The sequence below is a fragment of the Oncorhynchus tshawytscha genome, unplaced genomic scaffold, assembly GCF_018296145.1.
Source record: "Oncorhynchus tshawytscha isolate Ot180627B unplaced genomic scaffold, Otsh_v2.0 Un_contig_7744_pilon_pilon, whole genome shotgun sequence".
NCBI lineage: Eukaryota > Metazoa > Chordata > Actinopteri > Salmoniformes > Salmonidae > Oncorhynchus > Oncorhynchus tshawytscha.
Window position 1 is genome coordinate 16,048 of NW_024608876.1, and position 27,081 is coordinate 43,128.

Consider the following 27,081-nt stretch of genomic DNA (forward strand, 5'->3'; position numbering starts at 1 on the left):
CAACCACTCCAACTGCAGTGGATTTGAGACATGCATTTCCTTCAGACCATCTGTGCCCTATTGACTTGTTAGCTGGTAACCACAAGGTCTACAACCAAAGGTGTCAACCTTACAGCGAGCTAGTCTGATCAGGCGGCAGGTAACCTAGTAACCGAAAGGTTGCAAGAGCGAATTCCTGAGCTGACATGGTAAAAACATGTTCTGCCCGTCATTGGAAATGTTAACTGACCTGCCTAGTTGAAGGTAAAACATGAGTTTATACTGAATATAAAAACAATTAAGCTTTTACAGTTCATAAGAGCAGTCAATTGAAATAAATGCATTGTGTAATCCATAGATTAGGGCCTTGACTGGGAATACAGATATGCATCGGTTGATCAGAAAACCAGTCAGTATCTGGTGTGAGATCTCCATTGCAGAGATGATCGGAATGTTGGTGAGTATGCAGGCCATGGAAGAACTGGGACATTTTCAGCTTACTGGCAGTGTACAGATCCTTGACATGGCACGACAGGCCTTGATCTTAACACTACATTTCATTTCCCATACCAGCAAACCCCTTTATACCATGTGGGAGAGCTGGACTTGGCTTAGGGTAGAGAAGTGAACATTGAGGGGTTGCTAGACTGACACGAGTGCAGTTGGGGATTCCTGTTAACTTGAGATGTGGCATTGTGTTGACAAACTGCACATTTGACCGGCCTTTAATGCATTGTTTAATATGCCACATGACAGGTGGATGGATTATCTTGGCAAAGGAGAAATGCTCCCTAAATGGGTAAATAGAAATACACAGAAAATGAGCTTTTATTTCAGCTCATGAAACCCAACATGTCGCATTTATTTTGTTCAGTATACTTCATGAATTGCCTGAGTATTAAGCTATATCATTGAAGTTTTAGTGCAATTTAATAGGTCACTACCTTGAAACTATTAGCTAACCAACATGGAGTACATTTGGCTTTTACACAGCCAATTCAGATATTTTTCTGCCAAGCGTGCTTTTAAATTATCAGCTCTGAAAGACTAGTTAGTGGGGTGTGAAGAAAAAAAAAATCTGAATTGGACTAGTTGTCTAATCACATCCCTAATCTAACTTGTCATCAACAAGGCAAGGAAGTTAATCATAATATACAAAACAAAATTTTATTATAAAAAGAAATCATTCTACACTGAAACTCCACGTTAAAAATGGGTCGCAAACGTCTACACATTTTCTTGTATTTCTTAAAAACGGCAGTGGAAACAATATCAATATAGGGCGGAAAAGAACATGCCACCATCCAAAGACAAAACAAGCAGTGCTTTGAGAATAAGAGCTGTTAATTTACAAGACAGCACAATATGACCCCTGTATGCATTATTGCAGCCATTGCACATCACTGTACATGTTCTGAAAAATCCAAAATGCTATAAATGTTACATTGTAAGGTTCACATTGTTTTGCAAATACTCCAGCTCAAGTTTCCAGGCAGTTTAGTCGTCATCCTCGTCATCCTCCTCTTCCTCATCATCCTCCTCTTCGTCATCATCATCGTCATCATCATCCATGGGCGCTGCCTTCTTGCCAACAGCTGGCCTGCCAGGGCCACTCTTAGCAGTTGCACCTGCGCCTCCCTTAGCCTTGTAGGCAGCAACATCCTACAACAAAAATGGACTTGATTTTCATGAGTCTCATACAACGGTTCTAGTCAGTCATGATAGTTGAAGTGGACCTTACCTTCTCATACTTTTCCTTCAGCTTGGCGGCCTTTGCTTCGTGTGGCTGCTTGTCTTTGGGAGTCTGCTTGCCCCACAGCAGACCCAGCTGCTTGGCGATGTCACCAATGCCCATGCCTGGGTTATCAGCCTTGATTCTTCCACGGTGTTCAGCACAGAACACAAAAAATGCAGAACTATCGGGGATAGAATGTTGAGAACACATTTAGTTCCAAAATCTGAATGCTACAGAAATCAATAGATGTATAGGTGGAGTACTTACGGTGGCCTTTTGGGGGCATTGGGGTCCTTCTTTCTCTTTCCTGCTGCCTTAGATCCCTTGGGGGGCACATAACCCTTCATGTCCTTGTCATAACGGACTTTGTCACCCTTGGCCATGTCCTCAAACTTCACCTTCTCTTTTGCAGACATGGTCTGGAAAAGAAAAACTTCATTAGTCACACCACTCATTGCTGCATCCATGTTGCAGCAAAACCCCACCATTTGATACATTGATTTGCTAACTGTTTCGTCAGGCACGCTTTGCCCCGCCCCCTGCCCCCCGGAAAAAACAACTTTTACATGGCGGCCGCTTAGTCAGAACTTACCCTCCACCTCTCTGAGCATTTCTTTGAGAACTCGGAAAAGTTCACTGAAGTTCCTGGGTGTTTTTCTTGTGTTCTTCCCGGCACGTCGCAACAAAGAACGCATAGGAAGAAGTCTTTCCCTTCGGCTTATTAGGATCTTTACCCGGCATGGCTGCTATATTCTGAAAAAAGAAAAAAATATAACGAAAAAATTGATTAAAATCTCAAAATATATAAATAAGGTTTAAAAAGGTATGTTTTCGTATGGTACCACCGAGTAAACGAGCCACAAACCACTCCACGGACAGCCCAAGGACGCGAAACCGCGTTAATCCGATTGAGTTCCTGCTTCATTGTGGCTATACCGCTAGGACAATAAGCGTCCCTCCATTTTGTTTCCCGCCTAAACCAAGTCCCCCAACAAATGCAATAAGTAGGATCAAACCATTTAAACATTGATAAATTGGTCATCAGAAGGATACCGGTTAGTCATAAATAAAACCGAAAGGTTACCTAAACCATTTCTGCAAGGCTGATCAAAGTTAGTCCAGTAACGACGCTAGCTAGGCTAGCTCAATGGCAGCAAGTATGGAATGCATCGTGCAACATCGCCAACTACCTAGCACGACGTTAGCATGTTATGTCTGAAAGAAGTACCCAAAAAGTATTTTCTGGACGGAAAACATTTTAAAATGTTCCTTATCATACTGAACATTCTTGGCTACGAGCAGAACAATACAGCATTTAAAAATGTGTTAGGGCATCAAGTTAGCCAGCTAAATAGCAACTGCATCACAGCGCGCCCTTCACAACTTCGCTGGCTTAGTTGAGTAAAATAAGTTAACAACATATATTCTTCAGTAAGCATTTGAGAGGTTTTGTCTTAAGTTCAAAAGCATTCCAAAAACAAACTTTAACATGTAGAAAATCACGAAAGATTTGATAGGCGTAGAGTTCTCTTACTCACCTATTATCCAGCCACACAAATACAATGAGTGCCAATGTAAAGTCCTTCGCACTGTTTTGTGAGTGGGAGACAGTTCGCACAAACTTGATTAAATGTTTTTAGAGCTCCTCCCGCTTGTCATATACGATTGGCTGAAATCACACATTTCAATTTGAATCTGGGACCCAGGGCATGGACGGTGTTTGGATTGGCTTGAAGGTCTATATTTTGAGACTATCACGGTTGTCTGTTGTGGCGTCAATGGAAAAACTCATGTGATTGGCCGGAGTGGGGATTTAAAATAGACGGCGCCAAAAGCCTAAACGCTTTGAAGGGGGGGTTGTGTGTTGAATGCCCGTTCCCACCAAGATCATTGGGACGTCCCTACCTTAACCTTAAACCTTAACGATTAATTTACCGTAACTATTTAAAATGTTAACTGCAATGGGGTGATAGTGACGTCTCAAGGATCATATTAACAGGATCCGTTGCCACTGCTAGCCGTCAGATAATTAAAGAAACAATAGAAATGAACAGTTATTGATGAAAAAAAAAAAAAAAAATGTTTGAAGTTAACAGATGTCAGTAATAAAGGTGAATGATCATGAAATTAAACTATAATTTACCAAAAACATAATAATATTAAGCCAATCAGATTTGAGCAACAACATGCGCAGACATTTGAGCTAGATTTCAAATGCAATGCAAATAACATGTAAAGGTGTACAACTTTGTCAATATTTCAGATAGTGTAACAACGTTACTACAGAAAGACCCCACAAAGCCATTGATACGTTTTGCCTGGGTTCTCTTATAAATGCTCAAATGTTTCCATGTGCAAGTGTCCATCTAGCCAGTGAGAAATGTAAGCAAGCTCCACCATAACCGTAGAACAAGAGCACAAAGGCCAGCAGGGGAACAGCTGTCAGCTGCGTGCAGATGCGACCCCAGTGTGCTCCCACGCTTTGTGTTGTACTACCGAGCCGCAGACATTGTAGCAATGTCTCTGCAAAATAAAGCCACACCACGCGACTGAAGCTTTTTTTTCAGACAGTCTTAAATCAGGATATCATTGCAATATTGGCCTAGTAGTAGCTTTATATAGCCTAGTTACGCCTATAGCCTAGCCTAGTGTTGCAGCCTGGTCTCATAGACTAGACGTAACATAGTATATGTAAATTCGGTCACTCAAATTAGTATGATATGTTACTTTTGGTATGCTTACATAAGACACATTTTTGCTTAAGGCAAAAACGGGTAGGGTATAATGCGAAAGTCTAGCAACCCAAAGGTTGTGAGTTCGAATCTCATCATGAATAATTTCAGCATTTTAGCCAATTAGGAACTTTTCAACTACGTACTACTTTTTAGCTACTTTGCAACTACTTAGCATGTTAGCTAACCCTTCCCCTAAACCTAACCTTAACCCTTTTAACTAACCCTAACTTTATCCCTTTAATCTAACTCCTAAACGTAACACTAACCCCTAGCCTAGCTAACATCAGCCAACTAGCTAACATTAGCCACCTTGCCACCTAGCTAGAATTCATAGCATATCATATGTTTTGCATATTCATTTCCCAAATTCATAACATATTGTACGTTTGCATTTGTTAAATATAATATGAATTGTAACGTGTAACTATTCATACAAAATGGGTGATGGACATCCACAAATTAATACATACCAATGAAAATAAACATATCATACCAAATAGAGGGTACAGAATAATACATAATGCTCTGAGACCAGGTTGCAGCCAGCATGATACATTTCCCCTAATCAATCAGTGCAGCAATCATTACTACAGACAAGTCTGTTTATTCTCACAAATTGATGTACATTATCGCAGCATCAATGTGTGTTTGCTAGCTACTGTCCCAATATCCTTAGCTGTAATTTCAGATAGACCTATTAGGCAACATACCTGAGCTATTTTGATGCATCAGCAATAAATTTATCCATTTTATAACTAATTAGTCCAGGTGTGTGGCGAGCTCGAGCTTGGTAGTCTATTGTTGTGGTCAGCTTTCTAGATTTACTACATTAAAGTAGTAGTCCAATGTCTAAATCATTTATGGAAAACTTCTCCTTGCTCTACACTCTTAGAAAAAAGGTGCTATCTAGAACCTAAAAGGTTCTTTGGCTGTCCCCATAGGAGAACCCTTTGAAGAACCCTTTTTGGTTGCAGTTAGATCCCTTTTGAGTTCCATGTAGAACCCTTTACACAGAGGGTTCTACATAGAACCCAAAATAGTTCTACCTGGAACCAGAAAGGCTTCTCCTATGGGGACAGCCAAAGAACCCTGTTGGAAATATTTTTGTAAGAATGTAAGCCTAAAAGAAACCTATGGCACTTCTCTTGAAAATGAAAAGGGCCTACTTTGTTGCTAGCATTAACCATTTTCAGCCATCTTCACTGTTGTTCTCAGTCAGTCAGTGCTTCATGGCAGTGCTTCATGGTAGAAACTAGGTGGTAGACTATACAGTTACAACCTGAAGTGACTTTTTTTTGTAGCAGGTTAGGAGAATTTATTCAGCAGGTCAGGATAATTAAGTTAGCAGGTTAGGGGATTTAGGAAAAGGTTAGAAAAAGGGTTTAGAGTTAGCTATAATGCTCTGCTAACCGGTTATGCTTTTGAAAAGTAACTTCCGGTCGTAGCTGTACTCCATCAAGACACAACCCTGCTTCATTCCTCCTGTTCTGTTTTGCATTCTCACAGCCAGGGCCTCAGCGGAACTGGAACAGTTCAGCTCAAACCGGTTTAAGTGTGTCAGGAGGAGAAAAAGTAACAGTGTTGTTGGGGTTGTATGTCAAGATTTATTGTGAGTGCCTTTTCTCCTGCAGGCCTCAGCTGCTCAAGTGTCAATGAGGCTGAGCGTCCATGGTGCCACTATGTTGAATGCCGCCATAGCAGCTGCACTTGGAGAGGAAGATTCCTAGAAGGTCCAAGGATCTCCCAGTACAGTAAAGTTTTTTATTCTCATTCCATAGCACCAAAATAGTAGTATGCTTATGATGACAGTAGGCCCTTGTTTACGCTTGTCAACAAGTGACTAACATGTTAATTATAATAAGGTTGGTCCTATTTCACACATGTACAAATGTGTATTATACACGTGTACATTGGAAATTAGCTTTTTTTTTGCATATCCCACTTCCCCCGAGTCAAACTTGGATCTTGGGATCACAGCCAAGGATAAGCCATTATTGATGGCAACCTTGGAGCAATTAGGGTTAAGTGCCTTGCTCAAGAGCACAGACAGATTTTTAATCTGGTCGGCACAGGGATTCAAACCAGTGACCTTTCGGTTACTGGCCAACACTCTTAACCGATAGGCTACCTGCCACCCCAGAGGCCTACACCAGTAGCTGGGCAAATTGGAAAGTCACAATTAAGCACTGTAAAAAAAAAAAAATTTGGCAGAGGTGAATTTGTGGCTAACTTATAGTAAATGTGGACAAATAGTATACCAAATGGTTAGATATCAAATAAAAGATAAGGCCACAAGACAAAAGATGTAAAGTAGATGCTCAAGGTTTCCTTTCTAGCCTCACCAACACAGCCGTTCTCACCCAGCCCCATAGTGAAAGCACATAGCCTCACAAGCAAAAGGAGCTGACAAGACAATCAGCATTAGCATAAAACTGTAAGCCCCCCAGTTGTTTACCAAATGGGCCCAACTGACAAAACACCCTTTCACATACTCACTGGACCCGAGATCCTATTCATGCTGGATCCTCATTGCGGGAAGCAGATGACTTTATCCACAGGGTGTCAAACATAGGTATTAAAGGTGGCAGGAGAGTGCAGGCTCGATTCCTCTCCAATTACCATCTTCAGTGCTGAGTTTTTCGCACGAGTTACATTACAAACAGTGGATTGATTTGTCTCAAATTGTATATGATTTTAGACATAGGGAAAAAACAGGATAGCAGTTTATGGGTGGTTTATGTGTGTTGACTTTGAACTGAGGACTGAAGTAGTGAAGTACTTTGGGCTCCCGAGTGGCGCAGCGGTCTAAGGCACTACATCTCAGTGCTTGAGGCGTCACTGCAGACACCCTGGTTCCAATTGGGAGTTCCATAGGGCGGCGAACAACAGGACCAGAGTCATCCGGGTTTGGCCGGTGTAGACCGTCATTGTAAATAAGAATTTGTTCTTAATTGACTTGCTGAGTTAAATAAAGGTAAAAAATATATATTTATTAATATATATATATATATAATGGTCAGATGCATTTGTGCGATTTGACATCCTTCACTGTGGGCCTATTCTACAGTTACTGGAATCTCAGTGACTGAGAATAACAGTGAATCCGTGAATAAATCTTATCTGCTCAAGAGCCTTAATTCAGTTTGTTTACATAGAGCAGTAGAACAATCTCTTCTAATTACAACAATATTAATCAGTGATGTTTTGCAACTGACTGACAAAAGCAAGTTTATCAACAACAAACTGAAACATAACAAGCTCACAAAGGAAACATGAGAAACAAAGGTGGTTTCATAATACAACAAGTAAGGCCTGCAGGCAAAATAACACTCAAACCGATCTGTTTATTAATATTCTCACATACACTGTTGTAATTGACATAAAATCATTGGATAAGTACAGGGAGATGTCATGGAGCAGTAGAACAACTTGTTTAAACAGCTCCACCAGTCTAGGTGATCTGTAAGTGCTATGTTATTTACATTTTAGTCATTTAGCAGACACTCTGATCCAGAAGGACTTACAGTTAGTTAGGCCTAGTAACACACACACTACTATAATCCTTTTGCAAAGACATTTACAATACAGTTGAACAGCCTACTTGTTTCAGCCATGTAAAATCATCTTTCATAGGCTCATCACAACATCACATTTTATGATCCGGCTGACATTTATGGCATTTAATATAAATATGAATGTCTCTCACGAATGGCATACTAATTGAATAATATTTTTGGATGTGCAACAACTCAATATAAAGGCACACTCGTGGTATTACAACTATCTGTTTACGTGTAGATAATGGGGGGTGTCACATCATTGCGAATGCCAAATGAAGGGTCTGCCAAGTCAGATATACAACTGTTGAACTGTAGCCTTTTATTTAAATTTCACCTTTATTTTTACTAGGCAAGTCAGTTAAGAACAAATTCTTATTTTCAATGACGGCCTAGGAACAGATTTTGTACCTTGTCAGCTCGGGGATTTGAACTTGCAACCTTTCGGTTCCTAGTCCAATGCTCTAACCACTAGGCTACCCTGCTGCCCTGGCAAAGGAGGGACACTGGTTGCATTTGTTGAAATGTCTTCACAGAAAATAAATATACTGGGTGCTGTATTGAGACTAAAAATAATGCATTTTATTTGTAGGCCCATGTATTGTGAAAGATGGGCCTCTTTTTTTTCAGCTTCAAAGCTTGTGCTTTTGTTTTAGCTCCAGCCTTCTGAACTTGTCGTTGTTGTAGCTGTCTCCAAGTGAAGAATGAAATGCATGTAATTCTGTAGTCCGGAATGGATGGGCCCATCCCCCTTGGCCCCATTTACTCTTTACTCTTGTTTTAATTCAGAAGATTGCACCGTCCGTGTTCACTGTCCATTCAAACGACTGATGGCTCAGATGGTTTTGCATGGAATTATAAAGGAGATTTTGGGTCCAAAGAAGACATCCCTGGAACAACATGAAAAATAAAAACATGTGTTTTGTATTTTGCCCTATTAGCCTGGAATCCAAGACTATGGTAAACTGTCCATGACTTTCTAGTGGATGGACCATGTGATTCAGGAGAGAATGGCCTAGTTAATGAAGGAAGCATCTAGTCAAGAATGGTATTATTTTCAAGTGATAAACTGATCAACTGTGATTGCAAACTGATAAGCTCTGTGTATCTGTTTGATTTCCAGGCATATAAGTGCCTCTTTAAAGGAAAAACACTTCTCTGTAGTCAACAGCTGACTAAAAACAGCCAAAATGCATAGGCCTAGCCATAGCGTATTTGCATTACATGAGCAAAGGCCATGATGTAAAAACAGCACGAATGACCTTTTAACTGACCAGTGAAACAAAATCAACTCCACATCACAGCTCACTGCAAGGCAGCACACGTGCCTGCCTGTATTAATAGGTGGCTTATGATAATCACAATGTAGGCAGTGTTCACTGGGCAGCCTGTGACTGGATCCAATTCGTTCCCAACTATAATTGCCCGCCGGCCTCCATTCGGCCTCCAGTGCACATAACAGCACAACAGAGCCATCCACTGTTCCAGAACTGTATTAACATCGACTGTATATGTGTGCTGAACATGGGCGCCGCCTACTGGAGGAGAATGGAATTCTGTACCTTGGGCAGCAGAGGAGCTCACTGAAGTTACAGTAGCACACCATGTCGCATTTGTTCCCCTCCCAGAAATGGTTCTCCAGGGAATTGATGGGTCGCATGGTCGCAACTCCGTTGGAGATGCCAACATTGCGACAGTCCCTGTCCTTCAAGACTTTCTTGTAGCAGGACCAGCGGTTTGATGGAATGGCCTCGCTGCCCATTGCCAACAGTCCAACCAAGAGAATAGCAGCAATGAGTAGTGCCTTCATTTTGATCAAGCTGTAAATAGGATGACATAATGTTTATAATTAGTTAGAATGTCTCCAAGGTCACCCCAGTCATTAATATATAAATACGTTTTAACATTAACTACAAATCCAACCCACAAAAAAATATATTCCCGTTAGAGCCATAGGCATGGTCTGAGTTCTAGTGAGGTTCAGAGGGGGTGGAGGGACATTTTTTGAAAGTTGAAGTTCATTTATTGCATTTCTATCAAATAAAGCAAATCTAAAATGCTATTTGGAGAAGAGCAAATACAGACAAATATGTACCCAGCCAACATGTAGCCTGTTAGTTCTACAATTTGCCACTACACATTAACGCAGCACCGAGATGAAAACCTTCAATATGTACAGAGGTATCTGTTAGAATATTTATTTATTTATTTATTAACAAAACACAAACAAATATGTTTGCTTTGCAGAACTTTTTATTGCAATGTCCTGCAATTCTACACATTTTGCTTTGAGCTGTGGAGAAATGTTTGCAGTTTAAAAGCTAATTTCCTGCAATTGTACACACTTTGCCATGACTTATGCCATGTTAAAGATGTACATTCCCACACATAGAGGACCTGCGTGGTTCTGGTACCGGTTCCGACCGACACTTTTGTTTATAAAATTGATCTGTGGACACCATAGATCGAAAAGGCTTGCATCGAGCGGTAATGCGGGTTCATAGCAACTCATTAGTGTATCTCTTCCACCTGTGTGATTTAGGACAGAGAGGAAGACATTGGAAACACATTGGAAAGAATTAACACAAAAACAGAGCAAACTAGAATGCTATTTGGCCCTAAACAGAGAGTACACCGTGGCAGAATACCTGACCACTGTGACTGACCCAAACTTAAGGAAAGCTTTGACTATGTACAGACTCAGTGAGCATAGCCTTGCTATTGAGAAAGGCTGCCGTAGGCAGACATGACTCTCAAGAGAAGACAGGCTATGTGCACACTGCCCACAAAATGAGGTGGAAACTGAGCTGCACTTCCTAACCTCCTGACCAGTGTATGACCATATTAGAGACACATATTTCCCTCTGATTACACAGATCCACAAAGACTTCGAAAACAAACCCAATTTTGATAAACTCCCATATCTTCTGGGTGAAATACCACAGTGTGCCCATCACAGCAGCAAGATTCACGACCTGTTGCCACAAGAAAAGGGCAACCAGTGAAAAACAAACACCATTGTAAATACAACCCATATTTATGCTTGTTTATTTTCCCTTGTGTACTTTAACCATTTGTACATTGTTACAACACTGTATATATACGTAATATGACATTTGTAATGTCTTTATTGTTTTGAAACTTCTGAATGTGTATTGTTTACTGTTAATTTTTCTTTATTTAACTTTTGTATATTGTCTACCTCACTTGCTTTGGCAATGTTAACACGTTTCCCATGCCAATAAAGCCCCTTGAATAGAATTGAAGAGGAATAGAGATGCCAAACTCGGCGGAAAGATGTCTCCTTTCAGTAGGTGGCGTTTTTTCGTTGTTTCGCCCACCAAGCAAAGTTTTTGTATGAAAGTCAATGAGAAAGTGTTGAATTTGGTCAACCAAAAAATGTATGGCTTATTTGCTACGGTAGGTTTATTTAATCCAGTAATAGTTTCCTAATGCTTAAATTGTTACGAGTGTACTGATAAGTAGGGCACGTGACATCCCGGCAATTTTGAGAAAAAACACTTTATATGGTTGTTGTCTCGAGATGGCTATGCATATTCATTGAATGAGGCCAATAGTGTAGCGTCTCTCCATTGAATACAGGCAGTTGACGTCAACAACCCTCATCGAATTTTCAAAAGAGATAACAATAATTAGATGTATCCACCAATCCAAAGAAAGAATAGGCGGGATCTAGACGGCACACTATGCCGCTTTGTGGACAACGACTTCCATTGTTAGGACAACGAGACATGTGTCTTGTCAGTATATCCATAATCTTTGTTTAAGATGTGAAATCTGACACCACTTGAAGCTGGGATGTCCCTTCTACCATTTCATTCGCTCTTCCGACTGTCCATCAACTCCTGTCTAAACCATACATCACAGCCGCTGACAAAGCACATGCCTTAAAATCCTGACGTCGTAGCGCAACAGGATAGAGCGGTTTCGTCGCTCGAGCACATTCAGAGATCGGTTTATAACCAACTTTATCACAGTAATCTAAAAAGATTAATAGATTTTAAACAAAAACACACTTTTTGTTTGTCCTAGACAGACAATAGTAAGATGGAAGGCGAGTTCAGGAAGCCAAGCTAGAGCTCTCTTGTGTGACGTTCACAGCGGTGGGGGCAGACGTTATGATCAAGAGAGACCTGCATATTTGATCTAATACTAGACATACAAATATGTATTTTTACAGTTATAAGGAAGGTGAAATGTTATAGTTATTATTTGTATAATTTCATTATACTATATTTCAAGCATTATTCATACAGTTTTGTTGAATAGGAAATACATACAAAATAAGAATCATATTTTTACTTGTGTACTTGAGCTTGTGTCCTCAAAAGTGACTACACCTCAGCAATTTATAACTATTTTTATCAGAAAGGTGAGCTTTCAACCTTTCTTGGAGGAGGCATCATTACTTATGGCCCTCTCATGATAAATCATTTGTTTTTGGGATTACGTAGATGACATTTTAGATTACATTTAGTTACATGTAAGAGATATGATATCTGAGTGAGTGTGAATAATAAAATCAATTGGGGCCCCCTGGAGGTCAGGGTCCCTGGGCACGTAATTCAGCCATGACTACTAAAAGTTCATATAGCTGGCTAGACTAATTTGACTAATTTACCAATCTTCAAAATGTTAACTGATAAGGACTAATTGAGCAGACAGAACCAGGTTTTCCACTAGGATTTTGCCTGTGCTAAGCTCCATTCCTTTTCTTTTTATCCTGAACCCCCCATGCCCCCCAGTTCTTAACTATTACAAACAAACCCATAACATGTCAAATCAAATCAAATAACATTTTATTAGTCACATGCGCCAAATGCTGACTTACGAGTCTCTAACCAACAATGCAGTTAAAAATAATACAGATAAGAATAAGAAATAAAAGTAATTAAAGAGCAGCAGTAAAATAACAATAGTGAGACTATATACAGCGGGGTACCCGGTAGAGAGTCAATGTGCGGGGGCACTGGTTAGTTGAGGTAATATGTACAGTTGAAGTCTGAAGTTTACATACACTTAGGTTGGAGTCATTAAAACCTTTTCACTCCAAAAATGTCTTGTTAACAAACTATAGTTTTGTTAACAAACTATAGACATCTACTTTGTGCATGACACAAGTCATTTTTACAACAATTGTTTACAGACAGATCATTTCACTTATAATTCACTGTATCACAATTCCAGTGGGTCAGAAGTTTACATACACTAAGTTGACTGGCATTTAAACAGCTTTGAAAATTCCAGAAAATTATGTCATGGCTTTAGAAGCTTCTGATAGGCTAATTGACATCATTTGAGTCATTGGAGGTGTACCTGTGGATGTATTTCAAGGCCTACCTTCAAACTCAGTGCCTCTTTGCTTGACATCATGGGAAAATCAAAAGAAATCAGCCAAGACCTCAGAAAAAAAATTGTAGACCTCCACAAGTCTGGTTCATCCTTGGGAGCAATTTCCAAACGCCTGAAGGTACCACATTCATCTGTACAAACAAAAGTATGCAGGTATAAACCCCATGGGACCATGCAGCCGTCATACCGCGCAGGAAAGAGACGCGTTCTGTCTCCTAGAAATGAACGTACTTTAGTGCGAAAAGTGCAAATCAATCCCAGAACAACAGCAAAGGACCTTGTGAAGATGCTGGAGGAAACAGGTACAAAAGTATCTATATCCACAGTCAAACGAGTCCTATATCGACATAACCTGAAAGTCCGCTCAGCACGGAAAAAGCCACTGCTCTAAAACCACCATAAAAAAGACAGACTACTGTTTGCAACTGCACATGGGGACAAAGATCATACTTTTTAGAGAAATGTTCTCTGGTCTGATGAAACAAAAATAGAACTGTTTGGCCATAATGACCATAATTATGTTTGGAGGAAAAAGGGGGAGGCTTGCAAGCCGAAGAACACCATCCCAACCGTGAAGCATGGGGATGGCAGCATCATGTTGTGGGGGTGCTTTGCTGCAGGAGGGACTGGTGCACTTCACAAAATAGATGGCATCATGAGGGTGGAAAATTATGTGGATATATTGAAGCAACGTCTCAAGACATCAGTCGGGAAGTTAAAGCTAAGGCACAAATGGGTCTTCCAAATGGACAATGCCCACGAGCATACTTCCAAAGTTGTGGCAAAATGGCTTAAGGACAACAAAGTCAAGGTATTGGAGTGCCCATCACAAAGCCCTGACCTCAATCCTATAGAAAATATGTGGGCAGAACTGAAAAAGTGTGTGCGAGCAAGGAGACCTACAACCTGACTCAGTTACACCAGCTCTGTCAGGAGGAATCAGCCAAAATTCACCCAACTTATTGTGGGAAGCTTGTGGAAGGCTACCCAAAACGTTTGACCCAAGTTAAACAATTTAAAGGCAATGCTACCAAATACTAATTGAGTGTATGTAAACTTATGACCCACTGGGAATGTGATGAAAGAAATAAAAGCTGAAATAAATCATTCTCTCTACTATTATTCTGACATTTCACATTCTTAAAATAAAGTGGTGATCCTAACTGATCTAAGACAGGGAATTTTTACTAGGATTAAATGTCAGGAATTGTGAAAAATTGAGTTTAAATGTATTTGGCTAAGGTGTATGTAAACTTCCAACTTCAACTGTACATGTAGTTAGAGTTATTAAAGTGACTATGCATAGATGATAACAGGTGCAATGCAAATAGTCTGGGAAGCCATTTAATTAGAAGTTCAGGAGTCTTATGGCTTGGGGGTAGAAGCTGTTTAGACGCCTCTCAGACCTAGACTTGGTGCTCCGGTACCACTTGCCGTGCAGTAGCAGTGAGAACAGTCTATGACTAGGGTGGCTGGAGTCTTTGACAATTTCCAGGGCCTTCCTCTGACACCACCTGGTATAGAGTTTCTGGATGGCAGGAGGCTTGGCCCCAGTGATGTTCTGGGCCGTTCGCACTACCCTCTGTAGTGCCTTGCGGTCAGAGGCCGAGCAGTTGCCATACAGGCAGTGATGCAACCAGTTAGGATTAGAGGTCGACCAATTAATCGGAATGGCCGATTAATTAGAGCCGATTTCAAGTTTTCATAACAATCGGTAATCTGCATTTTTGGACACCGATCAGGGCCGATTTGTAACGGATTTCCTCCTCTTCGTCTGAAGAGGTGTAGCAAGGATCGGACCAATACGCAGCGTGGTAAGTGTCCATGTTTTAATAGAAAAGACTGAACATGACACACATAACCACATAACAACGTGACAAGGAAACAAAACTGTCCCGTGTGGCACAAACACTGACACAGGAAACAATCACCCACAAAATACCCAAAGAATATGGCTGCCTAAATATGGTTCCCAATCAGAGACAACGATAGACAGCAGCCTCTAATTGAGGACCAATCTAGGCAACCATAGACTTACAAAAACACCTAGATAGGAAACACCCCCATAAACATACAAAACCCCTAGAGAAGACAAAACCACATACAGTGCCATGCGAAAGTATTCGGCCCCCTTGAATTTTGCGACCTTTTGCCACATTTCAGGCTTCAAACATAAAGATATAAAACTGTATTTTTTTGTGAAGAATCAACAACAAGTGGGACACAATCATGAAGTGGAACGACATTTATTGGATATTTCAAACTTTTTTAACAAATCAAAAACTGAAAAATTGGGCGTGCAAAATTATTCAGCCCCTTTACTTTCAGTGCAGAAAACTCTCTCCAGAAGTTCAGTGAGGATCTTTGAATGATCCAATGTTGACCTAAATGACTAATGATGATAAATACAATCCACCTGTGTGTAATCAAGTCTCCGTATAAATGCACCTGCACTGTGATAGTCTTAGAGGTCCGTTAAAAGCGCAGAGAGCATCATGAAGAACAAGGAACACACCAGGCAGGTCCGAGATACTGTTGTGAAGAAGTTTAAAGCCGGATTTGGATACAAAAAGATTTCCCAAGCTTTAAACATCCCAAGGAGCACTGTGCAAGCGATAATATTGAAATGGAAGGAGTATCAGACCACTGCAAATCTACCAAGACCTGGCCGTCCCTCTAAACTTTCAGCTCATACAAGGAGAAGACTGATCAGAGATGCAGCCAAGAGGCCCATGATCACTCTGGATGAACTGCAGAGATCTACAGCTGAGGTGGGAGACTCTGTCCATAGGACAACAATCAGTCGTATATTGCACAAATCTGGCCTTTATGGAAGAGTGGCAAGAAGAAAGCCATTTCTTAAAGATATCCATAAAAAGTGTTGTTTAAAGTTTGCCACAAGCCACCTGGGAGACACACCAAACATGTGGAAGAAGGTGCTCTGGTCAGATGAAACCAAAATTGAACTTTTTGGCAACAATGCAAAACGTTATGTTTGGCGTAAAAGCAACACAGCTCATCACCCTGAACACACCACACTATCCCCACTGTCAAGCATGGTGGTGGCAGCATCATGGTTTGGGCCTGCGTTTCTTCAGCAGGGACAGGGAAGATGGTTAAAATTGATGGGAAGATGGATGGAGCCAAATACAGGACCATTCTGGAAGAAAACCTGATGGAGTCTGCAAAAGACCTGAGACTGGGACGGAGATTTGTCTTCCAACAAGACAATGATCCAAAACATAAAGCAAAATCTACAATGGAATGGTTCAAAAATAAACATATCCAGGTGTTAGAATGGCCAAGTCAAAGTCCAGACCTGAATCCAATCGAGAATCTGTGGAAAGAACTGAAAACTGCTGTTCACAAATGCTGTCCATTCAACCTCACTGAGCTCGAGCTGTTTTGCAAGGAGGAATGGGAAAAAATTTCAGTCTCTCGATGTGCAAAACTGATAGAGACATACCCCAAGCGACTTACAGCTGTAATCGCAGCAAAAGGTGGCGCTACAAAGTATTAACTTAAGGGGGCTGAATAATTTTGCACGCCCAATTTTTCAGTTTTTGATTTGTTTAAAAAAGTTTGAAATATCCAATAAATGTCATTCCACTTCATGATTGTGTCCCACTTGTTGTTGATTCTTCACAAAAAAATACAGTTTTATATCTTTATCTTTGAAGCCTGAAATGTGGCAAAAGGCCGCAAAGTTCAAGGGGGCCGAATACTTTCGCAAGGCACTGTACATCACCCATGTCACACCCTGTCCTAACCAAAATAATAAAGAAAACAAAGAACACTAAGGTCAGGGCGTGACACGATTACATTGCACTCCACGAGGAGACTGCTTTGCAGGCTGACTACCTGTTATGCGAGTGCAGCAAGGAGCCACAGTAAGGTACTTGAACGTATCTTATTAAAAACAATCGATCTTAGTTAACTACACATGGTTGATGATATTACTAGTTTATCTAGCTTGTCCTGCATTGCATATAATCGATGAGGTGCCTGTTAATTTATCATTGAATCACAGCCTACTTCGCCAAACGGGTGATTTAACAAGCGCATTTGCGAAAAAGCACTGTCTTTGCACCCATGTGTACCTAACCATAAACATCAACGCCTATCTTAAAATCATTACACAAGTATATATTTTTAAATCTGCATATTTAGTTAATATTGCCTGCTAACATTAATTTATTTTAACTAGGAAAATTGTGTCACTTCTCTTGCGTTCTGTGCAACAGAGTCAGGGTATATGCAGCAGTTTGAGCCACCTGGCTCGTTGCGAACTGTGTGAAGACCATTTCTTCCTAACAAAGACAGCCAACTTTGCCAAACGGGGGATGATTTAACAAAAGCGTATTGCGAAAAAAGCACAATCGTTACACAAATGTACCTAACCATAAACATTAATGCCTTTCTTAAAATCAATACACAGAAATATGTATTTTTTTAAACCTGCATATTTAGTTAAAATAAATTAATGCAGGCAATATTAAACTAGGGAATTTGTGTCACTTCTCTTGATTTCGCAGAGTCAGGGTATATGCCCCAGTTTGGGCTGCTTGGCTCTTTGCAAACTAATTTGCCAGAATTTCACGTAATTATGACATAACATTACATGTTGTGCAATGTAACAGCAATATTTAGACTGATGGATGCCACCCGTTAGATAAAATACGGAACGGTTCCGTACTTCACTGAAAGAATAAATGTTTTGTTTTCGAAATGATAGTTTCCGGATTTGACCATATTAATGACCTAAGGCTCGTATTTCTGTGTGTTATTATATTATAATTAAGTCTATGATTTGATAGAGCAGTCTGACTGAGCACTGGTAGGCAGCAGCAGACTCGTAAGCATTCATTCAAACAGCACTTTACTGCGTTTTCCAATAGCTTTTCTCAATGCTTCAAGCATTGCGCTGTTTATGACTTCAAGCCTATCAACTACCGAGATTAGGCTGGCAATACTAAAGTACCTATTAGAACATCCAATAGTCAAAGGTATATGAAATACAAATGGTATAGAGAGAAATAGTCCTATAATAACTTCAACCTAAAACTTCTTACCTGGGAATATTGAAGACTCGTGTTAAAAGGAACCATCAGCTTTCATATGTTCTCATGTTCTGAGCAAGGAACTTAAACGTTAGCTTTTTTACATGGCACATATTGCAGTTTTACTTTCTTCTCCAACACTTTATTTTTGCATTATTTATATCAAATTAAACATGTTTCATTATTTATTTGAGACTCAATTGATTTTATTGATTTATTATATTAAGTCTAAAAATAAGTGTTCATTGTTCATTCAGTATTGTTGTAAATGTCATTATTACAAATATATATACATAAAAATCGGGCGATTAATCGGTATCAGCTTTATTTGGCCCTCCAATAATCGGTATCGGTATTGGCGTTGAAAAATCATAATCGGTCAACTTCTAGTTAGGATGCTCTCGGTGGTGCAGCTGTAGAATCTTTTGAGGATCTGAGGACCCATGCCAAATCTTTTCAGTCTTCTGAGGGGGAATAGGTCTTGTCGTGCCCTCTTCACGACTGTCTTGGTGTGCTTGAACCATGTTAGTTTGTTGGTTATGTGGACACCAAGGAACTTGAAGCTCTCAAACTGCTCCACTGCAGCCCCGTCGATGAGAATAGGGGCGTGCTCAGTCCTGTTTTTCCTGTAGTCCACAATCATCTCCTTTGTCTTGACCATGTTGAGGGAGAGGTTGTTGTCCTGGCACCACATGGCCAGGTCTCTGACCTCCTCCCTATAGGCTGTCTCATCGTTGTCTGTGATTAGGCCTACCACTGTTCTGTCATCGGGAAACTTAATGATGGTGTTGGAGTCGTGCCTGGCCGTCATGAGTCATGAGTGAACAGAGAGTACAGGAGAAGACTGAGCACGCACCCCTGAGGGGCCCCTGTATTGAGGATCAAAGTGGCGGATGTGTTGTTACCTACCCTTCAGGGGTCCAGTTGCAGAGGGAGGTGTTTAGTCCCAGGGTCCTTAGCTTATTGATGAACTTTGAGGGCATTATGGTGTTGAATACTGAGCTGTAGTCAATGAATTGCATTCTCACATGGGTGTTCCTTTTGTCCAGGTGGGAAAGGACAGTGATTGCATCATCTGTGGATCTGTTGGGGTGGTATGCAAATTAGAGTGGGTCTAGGGTTTCTACGATAATGGTGTCGATGTGAGCCATGACCAGCATTTTAAAACACTTCATGGCTACAGACGTGAGTGCTACGGGTCGGTCGTCATTTAGGCAGGTTACCTTAGTTTTCTTGGGCACAGGCACTGTGGTGGTCTGCTTAAAACATGTTGGTATTACAGACTCTGACAGGGAGTGGTTGAAAATGTCAGTGAAGACACTTGCCAGTTGGTGAGCACATGCTCGCAGTACATGTCCTGGTAATTCGTTTGGCCCTGCGGCCTTGTGAATGTTGACCTGTTTAAAGGTCTTACTCACATTGTCTGTGGAGAGCGTGATCACACAGTCTTCCGGAACAGCTGGTGTTCTCATGCATGTTTCAGTGTTATTTACCTCGAAGCAAGCATAGAAGTAGTTTAGCTTGTCTGGTAGGCTCGTGTCACTAGGCAGCTCTGGGCTGTGCTTCCCTTTGCAGTCAGTAATGGTTTGCAAGCCCTGCCACATCTGGTGAGCATCAGAGCCAGTGTAGTACGATTGTATTGACGCTTTGCCTGTTTGATGGTTCGTTCGAAGGCAGAGCAGGATTTCTTAAAAGCTTCCGGGTTAGAGTCACGCTCATTGAATGCGGCAGCTCTAGCCTTTAGCTCAGTGCGGATGTTGCCTGTAATCCATGGCTTCTGGTTGGGGTATGTACGTACAGGCACTGTGGGGGTGACGTCATCAATGCCCTTATTGATGAAACCAAAGACTGATGTGGTGTACTCCTCAATGCCATCGGAGGAATCCCGGAACATATTCCAGTCTGTGCTAGCAAAACAGTCCTGTAGCTTAGCATCTGCTTCATCTGACTACTTTTTTATTGATCTAGTCCCTGGTGCTTCCTGCTTTAATTTTCGCTTGTAACCAGGAATCAGGAGGATATAATTATGGTCAGATTTGCCAAATGGAGGGTGGAAGAGCTTTGTATGTGTCTCTGTGTGGAGCAAAGGTGGTCCAGAGTTTTTTTTCCCCCTCTGGGTGCACATTTGTTAGTTTATTTGCGTTGTTTGTAACTTATCAGCCACCACTATGCTTGAAAATATGGAGAGTGGTACACAGTAACGTGTTGTATTGGATTTTCCCCAAACATAACACTTTGTATTCAGGACAAAAATGAATTGCTTTACCAAATTTATTTGCAGTATTACTTTAGTGTGTTGTTGCAAACAGGATGCATGTTTTGGAATATTTTCTTCTGTACAAGCTTTCTTCTTTTCCCACTGTCAATTAGTGTCAGTGTCACACTGTCAATTAGGTTAGTTGATCCTTCCTCAGTTTTCTCCTATACAGCCATTAAACCCTGTAACTGATGTCCCTGAGTGGTTTCCTAAGTTAGGAAGGACACCTGTATATTTTTAGTGACTGGGTGTATTGATACACAATTGAAAGTGCAATTAATAACTTCACCATGCTCAAATGGATATTCAATATCTATTTTTTAATTTTAAATTTTATCCACCAATAGGTGCCCTTCTTTGCGAGGCATTGGAAAACCTCCCTGGTCTTTGTGGGTGAATCTGTGTTTCAAATTCACTGCTCAACTGAGGGAGCTTACAGATAATTGTATGTGTGGGTTATATAGATGAGGTAATCATTCAAAAAGTATGCTAAACACTATTATTGTACACAGAGTGAATCCATGCAACTTATTAGGTGACTTGTTAAGCACATTTTTACTCCTGAACTTATTTAGGCTTGTCATAACAAAAAGGTTGAATAGTTTTTGACTCAAGTCAGTTCAACTTTAAATATTGTATTAATTTGAAAAATAACAAAATATATAAGTCCACTTTGACATTATAGGGCATTGTGTGTAGGCTACTGCCAACAACAAAAAATCCAAATTGTATAAATGTTAAAGTCAGGCTGTAACTCAACTAAATGTGGAAAAATTCAAGGGATGTGAAAACTTTCTGAAGGCACTTAAAGTAGGACCCTGATTCACATAGTGTTATGATGATGTTGATTGTAGAATTTCTTCCTAGCATAAGTTGGACATCCTCTATAACATTTTTCAAATTTGCAACAATAGTGATACTGGACATAAATATTGCATTTGTCTGTTATTGCAAAGATTGGTGGATATATACAGCCTATTTGCTATGTCGCTTATGCAACTAAATAATTCAACCTTGTGCTTTAAATAGATTCAATATTGTTTGCATTTAAATGATATTACCATAACCCATTTATTGTGAAGATTTCCTCGGTACAATGATTGCAGTCTTATAAACTTCAATACTGTACATTGCAGTTATAACTAGTGCTGAGCAAAATTATTTGAATTCCATTTCGTTCGTTTTTTTCTGTGAGGTCAATGCACAAATTGCAGTTTCTCGATAGATAAATCAGATCCAGCCTGAACTGTGTGATGTAGTAGGGAGTGGTAGTTTACAACATGCCAATATCCTACATATTTCAGAGCGTAAATCGTATTAATTAACTCCAATGACCACAATCCACTGCGCAACTACTTGTCCTGTCTTTCTTTTGTGTCTGCTAAAAATATAAACGGCAGAAGAATGCGCGATTGTGAGGGGATTTAGAGAGCAGTTGATGCTTGACAGGCTATCGCTACCTGAAAAACATTGATCTAAGTGATTTATAGTTCGTGTTCAGTCATAAAAGTATGCCTTATTTGCTCTGAAGAGATACAAATTAGTGATTTTGTCAGACAGCATATCCAGTAGCTCTAAAGAGATGAGATGATGACTTGGAATTAAATAATACAATCATAAAATAAAACAAATGAAATATACACAATAACTGAAATATGTTATTAAAGTAATGTAAATATATGATGGTTAATAAGTGATGAGCAGTAATGGGCAGTCACTACCATCATGGTACTTTTATTAATTGTTGTATTCTGTGTTACAGCATTTAACCCAAATAATCGAAAGCAAAATCTAAAACTATTGATTCTTTATTAATAATCGATTTATAATAATTAATGCTCCCCATCATTATTATATTTCCAATTACATAACATTATCAGCTGATTAAATTAGCCCCTACCTTATTTAGTGCTCTCCTCAGGAACGGCAGTAGCTTCTGACCCGTTTTCATTGGGTACATTTAGTAAGTATAAAACAGAAAACAGAGGAGTCTTTATCCCTACTCTACCCCATGCTAAGAGTATGACCATCTCTCCCCTCTCTCCTCTCAGCCTGTAAACCAGAGAAATAACCAAGGGCATTGATTAAGTCCGAACTCTGCACAAGCACGACAATAATGCGATGCTTACATGCCAGGACGGTACAGGGCTAAGAGAGGAGGCCAGCATTGGGGAGTGATCCAAACCAAACCTCTCAGTCTCAGACAGATTTAGTTCATATATGCTGTGGAAAAGTACATGAACGGGTTTGAATCATGGTTTTACAGTCTAGAGGACAAGCAGCGTTTGTTCACATCCAGAATAACGTATAACACCAATATAGCAGGCTTGAAGTAGTAGGCTATATTTTTAGTAAAGGTGTTTTCAATGTGTTTTTATTTTATTTTAATTGGCTGTATATCAGCCATTTTGCATTTCAATAGACAACCATCCAAGAGCGAATGAATGAATGCCTGATACTGAATGTTGCCTTTCACTGAAACTCTCGAAAGCATCTGAATTGCTGTGAGTGTTGCAATCAGATGTGGTGGATGCTCGTACTGTTTAAATGGAGTGTCTGTCTGGGTGTAATGAAATGCAAGTGATGCATGCAGTAAATGAACCAGTTGGAAGGGAAATGCAAGTTTCTCTATAGCTATAACCTTTGCCTTGACTTGGCTCCTTTCCTTGCTGACACGCAGAGGAGCTCCACTGACTGCTGATAGAGCTGGTTGGCTGTGAAAGTATCCGTCACAGCCAAACTTAATCATCTACTTCGTGTGTTAAATCAATTGCTTCTTATTGGACGGCAGCACAGTTTTATCCATTGCAGTTTCCACTTTAAACAAATCAAGCGGTATTTACTTTGTGTTATACAGCTACCGAAAACTGAGAAATGGCCTTTCGGGCTCTGAAAGCAGACATACTCAATAAATGATGCCATTTTGCGGTTGATGCTTAATCAAATCAAATCAAATTGATTTATATAGCCCTTCTTACATCAGCTGATATCTCAAAGTGCTGTACAGAAACCCAGCTTAAAACCCCAAACAGCAAGCAATGCAGGTGTAGAAGCACGGTGGCTAGGAAAAACAACCCTAGAAAGGCCAAAACCTAGGAAGAAACCTAGAGAGGAACCAGGTGATGAGGGGTGGACAGTCTTCTTCTGACTGTGCCGGGTGGAGATTATAACAGAACATGGCCAAGATGTTCAAATGTTCATAGATGACCAGCATGGTCAAATAGTAATCACCACAGTAGTTGTCGATGGTGCAGCAAGTCAACACCTCAGGAGTAAATGTCAGTTAGCTTTTCATAGCCGATCATTAAGAGTATCTCTACCACTCCTGCTGTCTCTAGAGAGTTGAAAACAGCAGGTCTGGGACAGGTAGCACATCCGGTGAACAGGTCAGGGTTCCATAGCTGCAGGCAGAACAGTTGAAACTGGAGCAGCAGCACGGCCAGGTGGACTGGGGACATCAAGGAGTCATCATGCCAGGTAGTCCTGAGGCATGGTCCTAGGGCTCAGGTCCTCTGAGAGAGAGCAAGGAAGAGAGAATTAGAGAGAGCATACTTAAATTCACACAGGACACCGGATAAGACAGGATAAGTACTCCAGATATAACAGACTGACCCTAGCCCCCCCGACACATAAACTACTGCAGCATAAATACTGGAGGCTGAGACAGGAGGGGTCAGGAGACACTGTGCCCCCATCCGATGATACCCCCGGACAGGGCCAAACAGGCAGGATATAACCCCACCCACTTTGCCAAAGCACAGCCCCCACAGAGGGATAACTTCAACCACCAACTTACCATCCTGAGACAAGGCCGAGTTTAGCCCACAAAGATCTCCGCCCCGGCACAACCCAAGGGGGGTGCCAACCCAAACAGGAAGATCACGTCAGTGACTCAACCCACTCAAGTGACGCACCCCTCATAGGGACGGCATGGAAGAGCACCAGTAAGCCAGTGACTCAGCCCCTGTAATAGGGTTAGAGGCAGAGAATCCCAGTGGAGAGAGGGGAACCGGCCAGGCAGAGACAGCAAGGGCGGTTCTTTGCACCAGAGCCTTTCCGTTCACCTTCACACTCCTGGGCCTTACTACACTCAATCATATGACCTACTGAAAAGACGAGTCTTCAGTAAAGACTTAAAGGTTGAGACCGAGTCTGCGTCTCTCACATGGGTAGGCAGACCATTCCATAAAAATTGAGCTCTATAGGAGAAAGCCCTGCCTCCAGCTGTTTGCTTAGAAATTCTAGGGACAATTAGGAGGCCTGCGTCTTGTGACCGTAGCGTACGTGTAGGTATGTATGGCAGGACCAAATCAGAAAGATAGGTAGGAGCAAGCCCATGTAATGCTTTGTAGGTTAGCAGTAAAACCTTGAAATCAGCCTTTGCCTTAACAGGAAGCCAGTGTAGGGAGGCTAGCACTGTAGTAAAATGATACATTTTTTGGGTTCTAGTCAGGATTCTAGCAGCCGTATTTAGCACTAACTGAAGTTTATTTAGTGCTTTATCCGGGTAGCCAGAAAGTAGAGCATTGCAGTAGTCTTGCCTAGAAGTAACAAAAGCATGTATTAATTTTTTTGCATCATTTTTCGACAGAAAGTTTCTGATTTTTGCAATGTTACGTAGATGGAAAAAGCTGTCCTTGAAACAGTCTTGATATGTTCGTCAAAAGAGCGATCAGGGTCCAGAGTAACGCCGAGGTCCTTCACAGTTTTATTTGAGACGACTGTACAACCATCAAGATTAATTGTCAGATTCAACAGAAGAACTCTTTGTTTCTTGGGACCTAGAACAAGCATCTCTGTTTTAGAGAAAGTTTGCAGCCATCCACTTCCTTATGTCTGAAACACAGGCTTCTAGCGAGGGCAATTTTGGGGCTTCACCGTGTTTCATTGAAATGTACAGCTGTGTGTCATCTGCATAGCAGTGAAAGTAAGTTAACATTATGTTTTCAAATGACATCCCCAAGAGGTAAAATATATAGTGAAAACAATAGTGGTCCTAAAACGGAACCTTGAGGAACAGCAAAATTTACAGTTGATTTGTTAGAGGACAAACCATTCACGGAGACAAACTGATATCTTTCCGACAGATAAGATCTAAACCAAGCCAGAACTTGTCCGTGTAGACCAATTTGGGTTTCCAATCTCTCCAAAAGAATGTGCTGATCGACGGTATCAAAAGCAGCACTAAGGTCTAGGAGCACGAGGACAGATGCAGAACCTCGGTCTGATGCCATTAAAAGGTAATTTACCACCTTCACAAGTGCAGTCTCAGTGCTATGATGCTAAAACCAGACTGAAGCATTTTGTATACATTGTTTGTCTTCAGGAAGGCAGTGAGTTGCTTCGCAACAGTTTTTTCTAAAGTTTTTGAGAGGAATGGAAGATTCGATATAGGCCGATAGTTGTTTATATTTTCTGGGTCAAGGTTTGGCTTTTTCAAGAGAGGCTTTATTACTGCCACTTTTAGTGAGTTTGGTACACATCCGGTGGATAGAGAGCCGTTTATTATGTTCAACATAGGAGGGCCAAGCACAGGAAGCAGCTCTTTCAATAGTTTTGTTGGAATAGGGTCCAGTATGCAGCTTGAAGGTTTAGAGCATGATTATTTTCATCATTGTGTCAAGAGATATAGTACTAAAACACTTAAGTGTCTCTCTTGATCCTAGGTCCTGGCAGAGTTGTGCAGACTCAGGACAACTGAGCTTTGGAGGAATACGCAGATTTAAAGAGGAGTCCATAATTTGCTTTCTAATGATCATGATCTTTTCCTCAAAGAAGTTCATGAATTTATTACTGCTGAAGTGAAAGCCATCCTCTCTTGGGGAATGCTGCTTTTTAGTTAGCTTTGCGACCGTATCAAAAATAAATGTTGGATTGTTCTTATTTTCCTCAATTAAGTTGGAAAAATAGGATGATCGAGCAGCAGTGAGGGCTCTTTGGTACTGCACGGTACTGTCTTTCCAAGGTAGTCGGAAGACTTCCAGTTTGGTTTGGCGCCATTTCTGTTCCAATCTTCTGGATGCTTGCTTCAGAGCTCGGGTATTTTCTGTGTACTATTTTCTGTTTTGTGAGTAGCAGAGCAGTATTACTATTGCAACAACACATCATCAGTAGGGTAAAACTAACCTGTCTCACGACGGTCTACTCCCAGCTCACGTTCCCTATTAGTGGGTGAACAATCCAACGCTTGGTGAATTCTGCTTCATAATGACAGGAAGCTAGTTTCTTATGACAAATGTTTTTTGTTTTTAGGGGTGCAACTGCATCTAGGGTATTGCGCAAGGTTAAATTGAGTTCCTCAGTTAGGTGGTTAACTGATTTTTGTCCTCTGACGTCCTTGGGTAGGCAGAGTGAGTCTGGAACGGCATCAAGGAATCTTTGGGTT

At 40.8% G+C, this 27,081-nt stretch overlaps 2 protein-coding genes across 4 annotated transcripts in view; both read right to left on the bottom strand.

Annotated features, from left to right (window-relative positions):
- Positions 1 to 1,127: 1,127 nt before the first annotated feature.
- LOC112232029 (high mobility group protein B2) lies at positions 1,128 to 2,467 on the bottom strand. The gene is given in 5 exon segments (XM_024398833.2): positions 1,128 to 1,641; positions 1,721 to 1,895; positions 1,982 to 2,133; positions 2,307 to 2,371; positions 2,374 to 2,467. Coding segments are annotated over 5 exon segments (639 nt in total). The 5' UTR covers positions 2,456 to 2,467; the 3' UTR covers positions 1,128 to 1,476.
- Positions 2,468 to 7,773: 5,306 nt separating this feature from the next.
- The window catches only part of LOC112261309 (scrapie-responsive protein 1), a 35,291-nt gene continuing 15,983 nt past the window's right edge, over positions 7,774 to 27,081 (bottom strand). Inside the window, exons 1-3 of one of the 3 annotated variants that reach the window (XM_024436574.2) lie at positions 22,597 to 23,170; positions 9,569 to 9,826; positions 7,774 to 8,896 (exon numbers count right to left, since the gene is read on the bottom strand). In XM_024436574.2, the coding sequence (XP_024292342.2) occupies positions 8,842 to 8,896; positions 9,569 to 9,816 (303 nt within the window). In that variant the 5' untranslated portion in view covers positions 9,817 to 9,826; positions 22,597 to 23,170 and the 3' untranslated portion in view covers positions 7,774 to 8,841. Of the gene's footprint in view, positions 8,897 to 9,568; positions 9,827 to 10,403; positions 10,542 to 22,596; positions 23,171 to 27,081 lie in introns of those variants that run through there. The other 2 variants (XM_042313788.1, XM_024436575.2) reach the window with 2 other exon arrangements.